The sequence below is a fragment of the Hippoglossus stenolepis genome, chromosome 16 (assembly GCF_022539355.2).
Source record: "Hippoglossus stenolepis isolate QCI-W04-F060 chromosome 16, HSTE1.2, whole genome shotgun sequence".
Lineage (NCBI taxonomy): Eukaryota > Metazoa > Chordata > Actinopteri > Pleuronectiformes > Pleuronectidae > Hippoglossus > Hippoglossus stenolepis.
Window position 1 is genome coordinate 7,613,406 of NC_061498.1, and position 13,179 is coordinate 7,626,584.

Sequence of the window (13,179 nt, forward strand, 5' to 3'; positions counted from 1 at the left end):
ATCAATAAATTAATTCAAATTAAATAAACAGATCAGGAAAAAAATAAATCATCCTGTGACGTTAGCGTGATTTCTCAATGCACCGAACTGTAACAGGTCCAGCTGGTGTTTTCCAAGGACGTGTTGAGACCTGCCCCCTGTTCTCAGCAAGGAAATAAGCCAACAACCCAAACCTGTTGTTTCCCTTCCTCCTGCGGCTGCTTTGTTTTCCTCATCCATCCTGCTACTGTAGCTGAGGTAGGTGGGTGGGGGTGCAGTGTCTGTTCAAGGCGGGAGGAGGAGTGTGTGCTACTAAACGGTGCTTGTGAACTGAGGATTCACCTGTGTGTTGAACGACAGGCTCAGAGAGTGACAGTGTCTGGCGTAGTGCGTTGGGGTGAGGCGACACACAATTACACAGCAATCATGCTACACAGGAATCTGCCGGAAGCAAACGCACACGAGAGCAGAAACACATCAAGCACTTACATTCTCCTCCAGCTCGAGATGAACCTTCCTGTGGACCTCGGAGATTTCCATCAGCACAACACCTGCCGACAAGCAGAGAAAGACAAACAGAGTAAATCCAAGTGTTTCCTTTGCCGTCTTTGCTGAACAGAGACGACGGCGTAATTTGAAGATATTGTGCAACACATGTACAATAACAATGAGTTGAATGCATATACTGAACGTCATCTGTGACCTCAACACCGCCAAATGTCACCGGCTGCGGATTCTGTTTCAAAAGATTTCCTGCGCTAACAAACATTACACGTGCCTGGACCAGAAAAACTGGACCACCTGGTGCTCGGCTAATCAAAAAGAGCTTATGTGGAAGGAAACCACCAGTTAGAACCTTCTGTCTGCTGTTGCTCACAAATCAATCAAATTAGGATTAATGAGTTATGACCATTAGGTGGAAAAGTGTGATTAAATGTCTTGTTGTCCTGCTACACAGAACACGGCTCCCCCAAATCTTAAATCATTACGATCACACTTAAATTCCCAGAAACTTACAGATGTGTTTTTCATAAAAACAAACATACAGCATGAAAGTGACTCATTATAAAGTTAGCTGCATTTATAACAATTCATATAAATTATTTTATAGCAGCCAAAGGCTTTTGTTGAAGCCATTTTCAGACATAACCTTCAGAAAATGTCTGGAAAATTGGACAAAATTGACCAATTTCTTGCTGTAGAAAGCAAGTTTTTTTCTTTACAGCACAACAACACTGACGCCTCTCGAATCTCGTCCACATCTTTGCCAGTGTCTCTGGCTCATCTTTTTCATTCCAGGATATTTGCAGCTTTTTGGGGGTTTTGTCATCGCCTGTGAATCCTCCAGACATTTCCCTGCTACTCAATCACACATTTTCGAGACATTTCACTCGGGGACTAACAGGAACAGTTTGTCCAATCACATACAAGTCCCTCTGGAAACTTTCAAGAAAATATCCAAACTTTCCAGACTGTCTGAAAGAATACTAACTGAACCAAGCTGCACACACTCATAGATATCAGTCATTTAAATATGGCTATGATCAAAAACATGATGACGATCTGGTCCTTCCACCAAGTTTCATGGAATCCCTGGTGGTAATCCTGACAAACGGCGAAAGCATAACTTCCTCAGTGAAGGTAGTAACAGTGAACCCATCTTTCATGGCTAAAATCAGCGACCCTACTCTGAGCCACATGGCCTCAACACCCTGGTAGAACAATTAGTGTGTCTGCACTAAATGTGTGTGGGCCAGTAACTCTGATAACATGTGTTGCTGCACATGGGGGGAGTCACTTTATTGCAGGAAGCAAAAGAGAAACGATGAGGAATCTACAGCGGTTCCAGCTTCAGGTTGTTACACAGCAAATTATAATAAGTGTACTGAATATGTTGGGTATGTTTTCTGTGCATGCAGGAACATATAGTATACGTTACATATGCAAACTCTCTGTCTACTGGATCGTGTCACATCTCAGATAAGACAGGATGGAAATTGTCCAGAGGGGGAACTTGAGACTTCATGTTGTGACTTATTTACTGCAGTGAACTTTTCTCCGAAGGGAATTATTTTCCGTGTACAGCGTGTGAAGGTCGCGATACAAAACATTCTTCAGTATCCAGCTGTACTCTACTGGGAGGCGGGAGCAGTAACGCAACAGTGAGACAACAGATTTTCCACTGTGCACACACAGTATAGTGGCTTCTGCTTCAGAGCATGTACACAGTTCATTCGGATGTTTGGATATAAGACGCTGAAGACCAACGCTGCAAAATAAACCTTTAGTGAGTCCACACAAGCCTCGGAGAAGATTCATGAGTCATTATTTAAAAAGCAGCCGTGAATTCAGTGGAAAAAACCCAGTGCAGATCTGTTTACTCAACAACCGTCTGACGTGTGTAACGATTTAAGGCGTGATCCTGACAGATGTTCAGTAGGATCCTGGTCTGATGCATCACTATGACCTGTACATTCACCAGAACGTAAAGACTGCCCTTCCCTTCCGGGCTCTGCTCCACCCACTCGACACCACGCCTGCTCCACCTTGCCCTATGGCACAGTGGCTCTTTTTAACTCAGCACAGTTCAAACGGCTCAGCAGATGAAGGGCACAACAGTAAATCTGCCCTTTCATGGTGCAGGAGAAACCAGACTGAGGGGGGGGGACTAAGGCTGGGACAAGGTGGGACGGGAAGATGAAATGTGTCAAACGTGTAGTAAACGACAGGAAAAGGTACTGTGAGTATTGAGGGAAAGGGATGAAATGTGTGCTGGACATTTCAATCCAGGAAAAGGGTAGAGACAGATGAAAGAGAAAAGTCACGTGACACCAAAGAACGCCGTGTTCACAGTGAAGCAGGCACTGAAACGAACAGGCTCCTGTAGCTGCCCTGGTCTGAACACTTCTGACCTCAAAGTCCCCTTATCTTACAACAAGAACGACGTCTTAATAACATCAGCAGGCGTGGAGTCAAATACCTGACTGACTGGTTTGTTTGCCAGACACAAAAGTTATGAGTCATCAACGTATCACGATATCTGTATAACGCCAATGCAAATGTGTCATGTAACCGATTGCATTCAGGCGTCCGAGGGGAAACGTCACGGTGAATCAACGGCCCCTTTCCTGCAGCTCAAGCTCTTTTGTTTATTGTTGACACAATCTGCACAAAACGTTGCCGGGCAACAGACATGCACAATTGAGCAAGGTGCGAGGGCCAAAATGTGTCATGATGTGGACAACACCGGAGGCGACGGCACCGCCATTAGCAAACAACACCGAGCCAAGGCAAACCCACACAATAAAGACGAGGCTGCCTGTTTAGCCAGGATGTAAGAGGGTCTGGAGTCTTGGCTGCACACAGTCAGCTCAGTGGAGGCAGTTTTATATTTGCTATCACAGTGGCAGTAGCTGTGAGTCACACACAAAAGGCAGCATCTGACAATTCAGCAGCCTTGAGAAGTAAAGCCAATGTAACGCAAATGAGAAAAATTCAGAAACTTGAAGTTCACCTCAGACACGGTGCCAGAAGAACAGCGAAAGTAAACTCGTCTTTCAGGTGCAGTTGTTATTTTATAGTTCAGTGTCAGAATGTTGGGTTTGAATGAAGCTTTGTGATTTAATTCAGTTCATCAGCAAGAGCGACTCTCAGACCCTGTTCAGATCTGGTATCAGCACCCGTCCCTCGGAGATCCTGACAAGTAGTCAGCTCGAAGTTCAGGACCGAAGATATAAAGGACCGCCGATACTCAGCTGACGTCCTCTGACCTTCTGAATGAACCTGTTTGTGCTTCCTTCTCTAACTAAACTAACCAAATCCCTGTATCTTCATTGTCCATAAGCCTGCAACTGATACTTGATTCTAGCTGTGTGTGTGTGAGCACAAGTCTTTACTGTAAGTCCTTGTTCCTGCTGGACAGGCTCACGACATCAAAACACAGATCTTTGCCCAACACTACTGACGAGGTGAAAATACAACATTAGACAAACATGTTGTGGTCTGATAGGCTACTTCAGCCCACAGGAGACAAATGCTTTTGCTCTATTTTTTGCTTTCATGATCCGCGTCGTACACATGACGATCTCTAACCCGTGTGTTTGTGCGTGTAAGTTTGAAGAAGGAAGAGACCCTGCCTCTGTTTTTTCATTAAACATAAATCCGTCCTACAAACAAGGATTACTTGAGGGCAGATGAAATTCTGTTAAAATGGTTTCATCAGGCTTCATTCTTGTGACACGAGCTCTCTGGCCTGAGATAAAATGTAATTCTTTGGTCGTCTGCAAAGCGGCCCACAGTTCTCTCACTGTTTTTGACCATGGACAAAATAATCTTGGCACTGGTGAGAGCCACCTGACACACCACGCAAACCTGCTTAGATTACGTAAAGTGGGGATGATGCCATTTGACGGGCCATTGAAGGACAATGTGCGTGGATGTGTGTGTGTGTGTGTGTGTGTGTGTGTGTGTGTGTGTTTCTGTGTGTCTATTAAGCATCTACAAAGCTATTTCTGCTGTAAAGGGACAGAATTGGAAGAGATTAAATTCCCTGCAGACAGGCTGTGTTTTGTGTGTGGAGCCCCTGTCAATAATCTAAGAAAACCAACACAAATATTTTAGTGTACAGCATCACTGAGACTTATTTTGACCTGAAACAGTTAGATGTTATAAAGAGTGAAAACGACGAGGTCTAAACTAGGTACGTCTCTACATCCTGGTCTTTCACATCTTGATTTTTCTTTCCTTGTTGGACCAGTGAATGAAACAAATCTGATCAAACGGAGTTCCTGAAAAAAGAACAGTTTACATTTGACCTCTGGCAGAGGAGGAGAGGAGGAGGAGGAGGAGGAGGAGGAGGAAGGAGGAAGGAAAATAGAGGAGTTAAAGCAGGAAGGTAGGAGGATGAGGTGCACCGGTCCTCCAATGCCTCTCAAGAGTATCTGGTTTCTGGTTAGCTACGCATCAGTGGAGCTCAGGTTTCTGACGGGGTAAGATCACTACGTCCACGAGCCGGCTCCGAAGCAAAGTGCACAGACTTTTAACAAACTCCTGGAATCCTTCACATCACAGCTGTGGAACGTTAGGACTGGCTATGGGGACGTAGATTTCCCTTACAATGCATTTAGGTTCACAGGCCTGGTTAGATTAGATGACTTTTTTGCAATGTGTATTTAATCACCCCTTGCTCAACACAATCCCCCATAATGACTCAGACTAAACTGATGTGTCATGAGACCAGAGTGTCCCTCTCTCTGTCTGCCGCTCCCATGCAGGGATTAGTGGGTAGTGGAGTGTATCCACAGCTCAGGGGTGAGTGTGACTGAGCCTGGACACCAGGACTCCGCCCTACACGAACACCACACAACCATTTTCCTGGCATGTCTGTTATCCCCTATCGTTTTCTAATTTCTAATGGGGATTAAATCAGATTTTTGGATAAAAATAGCATTTTAATCATTTATATGGAGCGTGATGATAATCAGCAGTTTGTTTGTGTTCCTCCCCTCATTTCCTCTTCACTCACAGGAAGCACATTTCAAGCTGCACTCGCCACAACAGGACCAGATTTACTGTGAACTGCTCGGATCTCTTTCCTCTCACCGCAGCAAACAACAACAAATGAGAGAAAGAAATTCCTCGGATACCGATGAAAATGCCGGGGTCGGGCGTCAGCGAGTGCATGAAACTATGAACTGATCCGATACCACGTCGTTAAAGTTTACTACCGTCACCTAGATGAAACTGCAATTTTCATTTCCCGGAAATCACTACACCTTTGCCGCCGAAATCAGCAGCTAGGGAGAAGTGATTTTCGATGGTGTAGCGTTAGTCAGAGCAGATTAAGTGTCAGCGGTTTGTTATTTCCCACTGAAAAGTCCCACAAGTAAAATGGCGACGTGCAACATATGCAAGACTTTTGAGCTGTAGATTTATTTATCTGTGTTATTTATCAGTTTATGTAGATAATAAAAGAAAGTGCTTGACATTCATTCTCCATTTGTAGTTGTTTTTCAACGGGTTTAGGTCATACAACAACGATAGCTATCAGCACTTCCATGCAGGGTTAGAAGCATACAGCTGTTAAAATACATCATATGGGCTAAGTCCAAGTATTGGAATCTGTATTGGTCAGAGAAAAAAAATGGTATCTGAAAATCTCTACATAAAAAACAGTCCTAACTGATAAACCAGTCCTAACTGATGTGCTGCCCTTGAATATCTTTGGGTATTTATTCATTTTTGGGCAAATCCGAAAGTGTAAAGCTTTTAAAACCCCTGAGACACGCTGGCCTGGCAGAGAGATCGTTTCACGGTCACATTTCATAACACACCACTGACCACAGAGTACCTCCACCATGTGATGTTTACACGCGCAGTCAAATATACCTGTGTCTACACTGTGGGAAGATCACGTTGAACACCTCCACCTGCACACAACATTATCTGCTGGGAGCAATGCACAAATCAATACTGTGATTTTCTAACCACTTGCGAGATTTACACAAAGCTGGTTGTTAAAAACACTGAGATGTGGATTGACTGTTTAGCAGAATATAATCTCGTTGCCCCGTGAATCCAACGTGAAACTACAAACTTTTACAACCACCTTTCAAGTCCACATGAGACGAGGTGGGGGTGCTTCTTAGTGTTTTTCTGGGGGGATGGAAAATTACTTTCGAATGTGCCAGTAAACTGAGACCTGTGCGGCACCAGGTGCCACCTCCCATTGTGCTGGTGAATTTAATTAGCAGGTTTGCTCCTAACCAGCAGGGGAGTTGAGAGACGTATACAGTGGTTAAATCAAAGCGAGCCTCTGGTGACGGTGGGTCGGGAAACCAGACCTCTTTGGATTGCAAATGAGCATCTGCAGGAACAGACTGACGCCTGGGGAGTCGGCGAAAAAACTAACAGGGAACCAAACAAAATCTTTTGGCGCTGTGTTTCTTTAAGCTCATCACACACGCAGCGGTGCATCCATCACGAGGGCCGCGCGGGCGTTAATCAAAGCGTACCTGCTGCTGTGCAACCGTGCTCACTGAGTTGTGTATTTCAAGGACAATGAGACGTTGTGACAGCGCACACATTCACCTTCCTTCATCAGGACGAGAAACAACAGCAGCCACATCTGCACCAGTGACTACGTTTACATGGACAGCGATATCCTGACTGTTGACCTTATTCTGAATTGTTTCGATTCTGATGTTTACACTAGATGAGTTGCTAATAGACAATTTCATTAATATTCCCGTCTACATGTTCCAGAGAATAGTACGATTATGACATAAGGCAGTTGGTAACTGTTGCACATATCGATGTTGAACCTCCAATAGACTGTTAAAATGCAATTAAGATGTACACATGTCTACATAATGTGACCAAGGTCAGAATACTCCACGTCTTCATTTGATGGATGTCATTATTGTCGTCATCATTTACGTGGGCCTCATCATCTACCTTTACTGCACATTGGTGCGTTTGACATCCGTGCTGGCAAGTAGTACTATTTGCTAAAGTGCATAGAAAACAAGTCTTTACTCAACTCTTTACATTTGAACAGAGAAAATGAATGAACCTGTTCACTTTGTTAACTTTGTTGCCACTGTAATATCATTATGGTTTTACTACCAGCTAAATGAACGTCGGCCAAACGTTACGTGTTATAATTGGTCTGAAGGTCTGAACTATCCAAAAGGATGTTTTCACACTGCAAACCAACCGAACCTTAGTTGTGTTTGAATTGGACCGAGACTATCTTATTGGTCGGTTGGTCCAGCCTGTGGTCTAACGCACCTTTCCCACCTGTTATTTTGGTTAGGACTAAACTGACAAGTCTGAAGGTCCAGGCTAAACAAGGCAGGTGTGAAAACGCCCAGGATTAGTGTTTTATACATTATCAAATTAATCTTTAGGCTTTGTGTTGTGTATCCAATGCTTATTTTTCCAAACTTTGGATTTCTTACTAGATTCAGTCTTGTATCTTGGACCTATAACTGGAACAACTTCTATATAAAGAGTAACTTGTCTGCTGTGCACAACAGTGTTTCAGCTAATACTGCCAGACTTGACCTAAAGACCTCCTGAAAACCAATAATACATTCCTCTGAGAGCCATGTGAGATAAACAGCTATTTGAGGAAAAGCAAGGACGATCTCCACAGTCTGCAGACCTCCCACAGTTTATCCCAGAAGAGAGAGAGAGCCAGAGGACAGGGCAGCGTGGAGACTTACCTAATTCTCTGGAGACAGGAGACACTGCAGCGTTCTCCCCAATCTTAGACATTGCATCAAAATACAACTTTCCCGCCAGGATCATTGCTGGGAAAACGATAAAATGATCATTAATATTTGTGAGGATAGATTTGGGGAAAATTTGACACTCCCTAAAACCTGTAGAGGACCACTTGACACCCAAAATATTCAAATATAATAGATACAAATAAAACCTGCTACACCTGCAACCAGAACAAAGCTCAGGTCTATTCAAACAAAACCTCAAAGGCAAAGTATTCCAAAATGTTTAATGAGCTTTGGCCATAAAAGTCACAAAATCTCTTTTGTTTCTGATGAAGTGGACAAATGAGGAGGACGGCAGCAGCTCAGTCACACTTTAACTTTCAAATCTGCTGTTTTTCTAACCTCATAACTTATTATGAACTTCAAAATTGATGTTTTCAAAAACACTCACCAGCCACTGATTTCTCATAGTTCTTGCCGACGTTGACCAGGTTCCTCAGGCCTGGATTGAACTGATCCATCACAGTCTGGGAGGAAAACAACAAAAAAAACAAGTGATGCAGTTTGTTATAATGTCAAACAGGTTTATTATTTGGGGTTTGGTTCGAAACACACGTGGGTTAATATTTGGCCGACTGTTTACATGACTGAGTGACATCGGATGGGAGTTACTTCACCTTAAACCCTGCGGACTATTCATTAACCGAAGCTACGACCGGTGACCTTTGGGCAAAGCTTCACCTGAGTGTCTCGTCTTGAATTATCGCTCATATAATGTGGGTGGAAACGAGCAAAATGAAGAACGAAAGTCAGAAACCGCTCAGAGAAAGAAAGAGAGGAAACTATACCGAGTAGAAAATGAAAACATTTTATCCCAGACGCAGCGTGGGGAGGTTTTAGGATTGATAAAAACCAGTATGACGTGGCTCTGTCCATTCTTCACATTCTCTGATCAATGTCACAGATTGGAACTATCATCCATAATCCTGTGCTACACCGATCACTTATCTCTGTAATTAGGTAAATTAGTTGGCTATTCTCTCTGCGTATCTCGTCTTCCCGACAGGTGATACGGTCTCAGCCAAGTCCAGAGTGCAGGAAAAGAATAAAACTTCAGTAAAGCACCTAAAGACAAACATAAACAAAGGTCTCTATCAGAAGATGCTGCCGCTCTGATTGCGTTACACAACACCTTGCATCTTCTAGTTTCAGTGTTCGCGCCATATACGTAAACTGTGAAGTCATTTAAAACACAAAGAAAAACCTAAAGCAGAAACTCTTCCCCTCATTCGCTGGTGTACTGGTGTAAACACACAGTGCTGTGGGACAACTGTTGATTGTAGCTGGGGGACAGAGGAGCTTTGCTATATAATCTTACCACACAACACACTCAGCCAGCTAAATTATTAAACCTGGAGTCTCTTTCCTGCATTTCATCACACCACAAGGAGCTGTGGGGGCTGTCCCCGAGAGCAGCAGCAGATAATAACCCTTCAGAACGAAGAATAAGTGTTTCTGGGGGAGACCATTAAAATCTCTTCTTCTTGTTCTTCCCTGCGGCCTCTACGTACTCTCACCTTTTCTGTCCCACCTGTTGAGTCCAGTGTGGGACAAGTCACAGCTCTTTGCTGGGGTTTAGTGAATGCTGCGGCTCATGTTTGTTTATTCTAAACACTTTTAAAGGTTCAGTGAATGAATTCCAGTTACTCATTGGATGACACAGATGCCAGGGAACATTACTGAGAAGCTCAAATGATGCTGATCAACCAGCGACACAGTATTTTGAGGAAATGGCACTCCCATTGGGTGGGGCTATTTCTTCAACACCTGAAACTTAAAGTTACTTAACAGTCAGTTGAAGCCAAACTGCTCTTAAACTGTCTATAATCCAGATATTATTCTGATGCAGAGGTAAATAAACAACAGTTCAGTCTATGTGAAGCTAAGACCCCATTCATGTGCTTAAAAAAACAGACACTTTAAAGGGATGGTGTTTGAGTCCAGAAAAAACTTTTGGAGTTTCAGGGGTAAACACAGGAATGCGGCTCCAGAGCAGAGCAGGACATTCAGGCTAAAAACAAGGTGTGAATGACACAGTTTTGAGTCTAGTTTGAATGTCAGGGCTTAAAGACACTTGGATGACATCACAGGAGATGTGTGGAGTCTTTATTCTGTGGGGTTTTTTTACGTTTGAAGAGTCATCATCATTTAATTCAATTGTATTGGATTTGGCTGCAACGCTGTTTACCCCTGAAACTCCAAAAGTGTTTTGTGGACTGAACCACTTCACCCACTCCTCCATGTGGGGAGTGGATAACGAGTGAATTTTCATTCTTGGGTGAACTATCCCTTTAAACTGTCTATAATCTAGATATTATTCTGACACAGAGGTAAACAATCAACAGTTCAGTCAATGTAAAGCTAGGACCCCATTCATTGTTTTTTAAACAGACACTTATTCTAAACAGACTTAGAATAAACTATATTTTATGATTCCAGATTGTATTCCCTGTTTGATGGAAACTCAAATATATACTGGAATGAACTGAGCCTAGTTCCTTATCAAGCAGCTTTCAGAGGGTCCGCAGCAAACAGAGGTCTCTGACAGTGAAAAGTTAAAGGACAGCAGGGATCCTGGAGGACACATGTATGACGGTGTTCTGTCCTCGCACCTGTTGTCTTCCCACTCACCTTGTATGTGCCTTCAGTGAGCTTGTTCACCTCCTCCGCGTTCTTCGACATGTTTAGATCCCTCACGACGCCGGAGCCACAAGAAGGAAACACACACACACTCACTCACACACACACTCACTCACACACACACTCACTCACACACACACTCACACCTCACCAACGCCAAACAAAAAGGACAAAAAGAAAAGATCCAAAAAAGGAGGAGAAGTGACCGAACCTACGGACACATGAAATCCCTCACGTCCAGCAGGAGACGCAAAACGCACATAGTCCAACAAAAAAATGAGAACAATATAAATAAAGGGAGGAATAAGGAGGAGAGTCCAGTGCTGTGTGTGTGTGTCTGCTGCTGCTCCTGCTGAGTGTGTGTGTGTGTGTGTGTATGTGTGTGTGTGTGAGCAGTAGAAGAGCTGAGCTGTCAAACTTGTAGGTGGTGAGTTCACCGGAGGGGAGGAGGCCTGAGGAGGGAAGAAAGGTGCAGGCGTCAAGTTTACAGCACTGAAAGAGGGACATAGATTTCCGGATAGTTTCACTTTCAAATTAAAACTCTCTAAATAGCTGACAATATGGGATATCTCATCTGGAGGAGATAACTATGAAAATAAACAACAATGAGAAGCATGAGGTCGATCTGATTTCGTCCATTTCAACCCTGGTTTTAGCTCAAAAGGAAAAAATCTATAACTACAGGTTAACATCACTGCTCTTAATACATAATAATAACAACAACAACAACAATAATAATAATTACTTTATTTATATGGTACCTCTCAAAACAGCCGTTTCAACCTGCTTTAAAAAGAGTAATACAAAATAATTTAAAATCAAAGACACAAACAAAGTTATTTTATTTATCAATTAACTATTTTACCGTTTTCAACATCTTGTAAGAAATATTGGCAAAAGACAGGGATAAAAGAAAAAGTAATTAAAAAGTAAAACACATATAGCTGAAAATGATTAGGTACTGATCATAATAACTCTCAATATTATTATTATTATTAGTAGTAGTAGTAGTAGTGGTAGTAGCATTAGTAGTAGTAGTAGTAGTAGTAGTAGTAGTATACGTGACACATACCTCTAAACGACACATGCGTTTTTGTGTCACTCTTATTTCCAGTTACTTGGATACAACCGAAGTATATTTCTCTAATTCTTTTGTTATGTTTCTTCTTTTATGCTTTTATTTTGAAGGACCTGTTCCTCCACGGTTCCGGATGTCCTCAGGTGACTTGACACTTGTTGCAGGTGGAGAAAGTGGACAATGGACTGAACTCAGGAGACGAGCGCTCCCTGGAGGCCAACAACGCAATGATAACACACATGTTCTTAACACACCTTCATGTGGAGCTAAGACAAAGTTTAGAGGAATTAAACTATATGAGAATTCTATGATGAAGGTGATTTACAGAGGAATATAGAACTGTGGCGTTTTAATGATTTACAACTTTAAATGCTACACAACCTGAACATTAGTTCCTAGACTATAAGCACTTTCATGTTCTTACATGTTTTAACTTAGATATAATTAAAGACATTTCTCTCTCTCTTTTTAAATTAATGGTTAAACCATCTTCACATTTTACGATCGGTCCATTATGATTTCTTTTTCTCACTTTTCAACAATGGAAAAAAGGTAAAAAATATAAATTATCAGATAACTTTTAAATTTTACCTTTTTTAAGTACTTGTAAAAAAAACTTGTACTTTTTGTATTTCAAGCCAGAGTAGCTTTTCAGCAGATTGAGGTGAATGGACATTAACCAGGTCCTTAATTTCATTCATACATGTATAACAATCTGAAGAGGTTCTGACCAGCAAACTAAACAACAATCTAATATTATTATGGGGTGACATATATCATACTATTTTTTAGTAATAGTCAGATATGTAGATGTGTTGAAGATGATAATAAGTCAGATTATCTCTTGGATCATTAAACACGACACTTTAGATAAACTCGTGAGAATGTGATTTGTGTGATTTGTTCATGAGGCTGAACTTGCTCCTACCAGTTGAAGAAACTCTTGAAACTCTCTATTTGAAGAAAGAGGTGCCTGGTGCCATCAGGTTTCAGTTGATGTCTTGTATCAGTATCAGCTCTTTAGTTATGAAGACGTTACAGTTATTTTTTTTACATGTAGAACAATCACTGTATCTCTGACACATGTTCATCAGAGGAAGTTTCCTGATTTACCACTAGATGTCCCTCATGGTCAGCTGATTGTCTGTCATGCTGACAGAAGCTTCCTCACCTCATAAACACATTTGA

At 42.3% G+C, this 13,179-nt stretch overlaps 1 protein-coding gene across 1 annotated transcript in view; it reads right to left on the reverse strand.

The window, feature by feature from the left end:
• The window catches only part of LOC118123151 (brain-specific angiogenesis inhibitor 1-associated protein 2-like protein 1), a 30,728-nt gene extending 19,369 nt beyond the window's left edge, over positions 1-11,359 (reverse strand). The window contains exons 1-4 of the mRNA XM_035180325.2: positions 10,905-11,359; positions 8,665-8,740; positions 8,208-8,294; positions 469-530 (exon numbers count right to left, since the gene is read on the reverse strand). Coding sequence (XP_035036216.1) covers positions 469-530; positions 8,208-8,294; positions 8,665-8,740; positions 10,905-10,955 — 276 coding nt within the window. The 5' untranslated portion in view covers positions 10,956-11,359. The remainder of the gene's footprint in view (positions 1-468; positions 531-8,207; positions 8,295-8,664; positions 8,741-10,904) is intronic.
• Between the last annotated feature and the right edge of the window lie 1,820 nt (positions 11,360-13,179).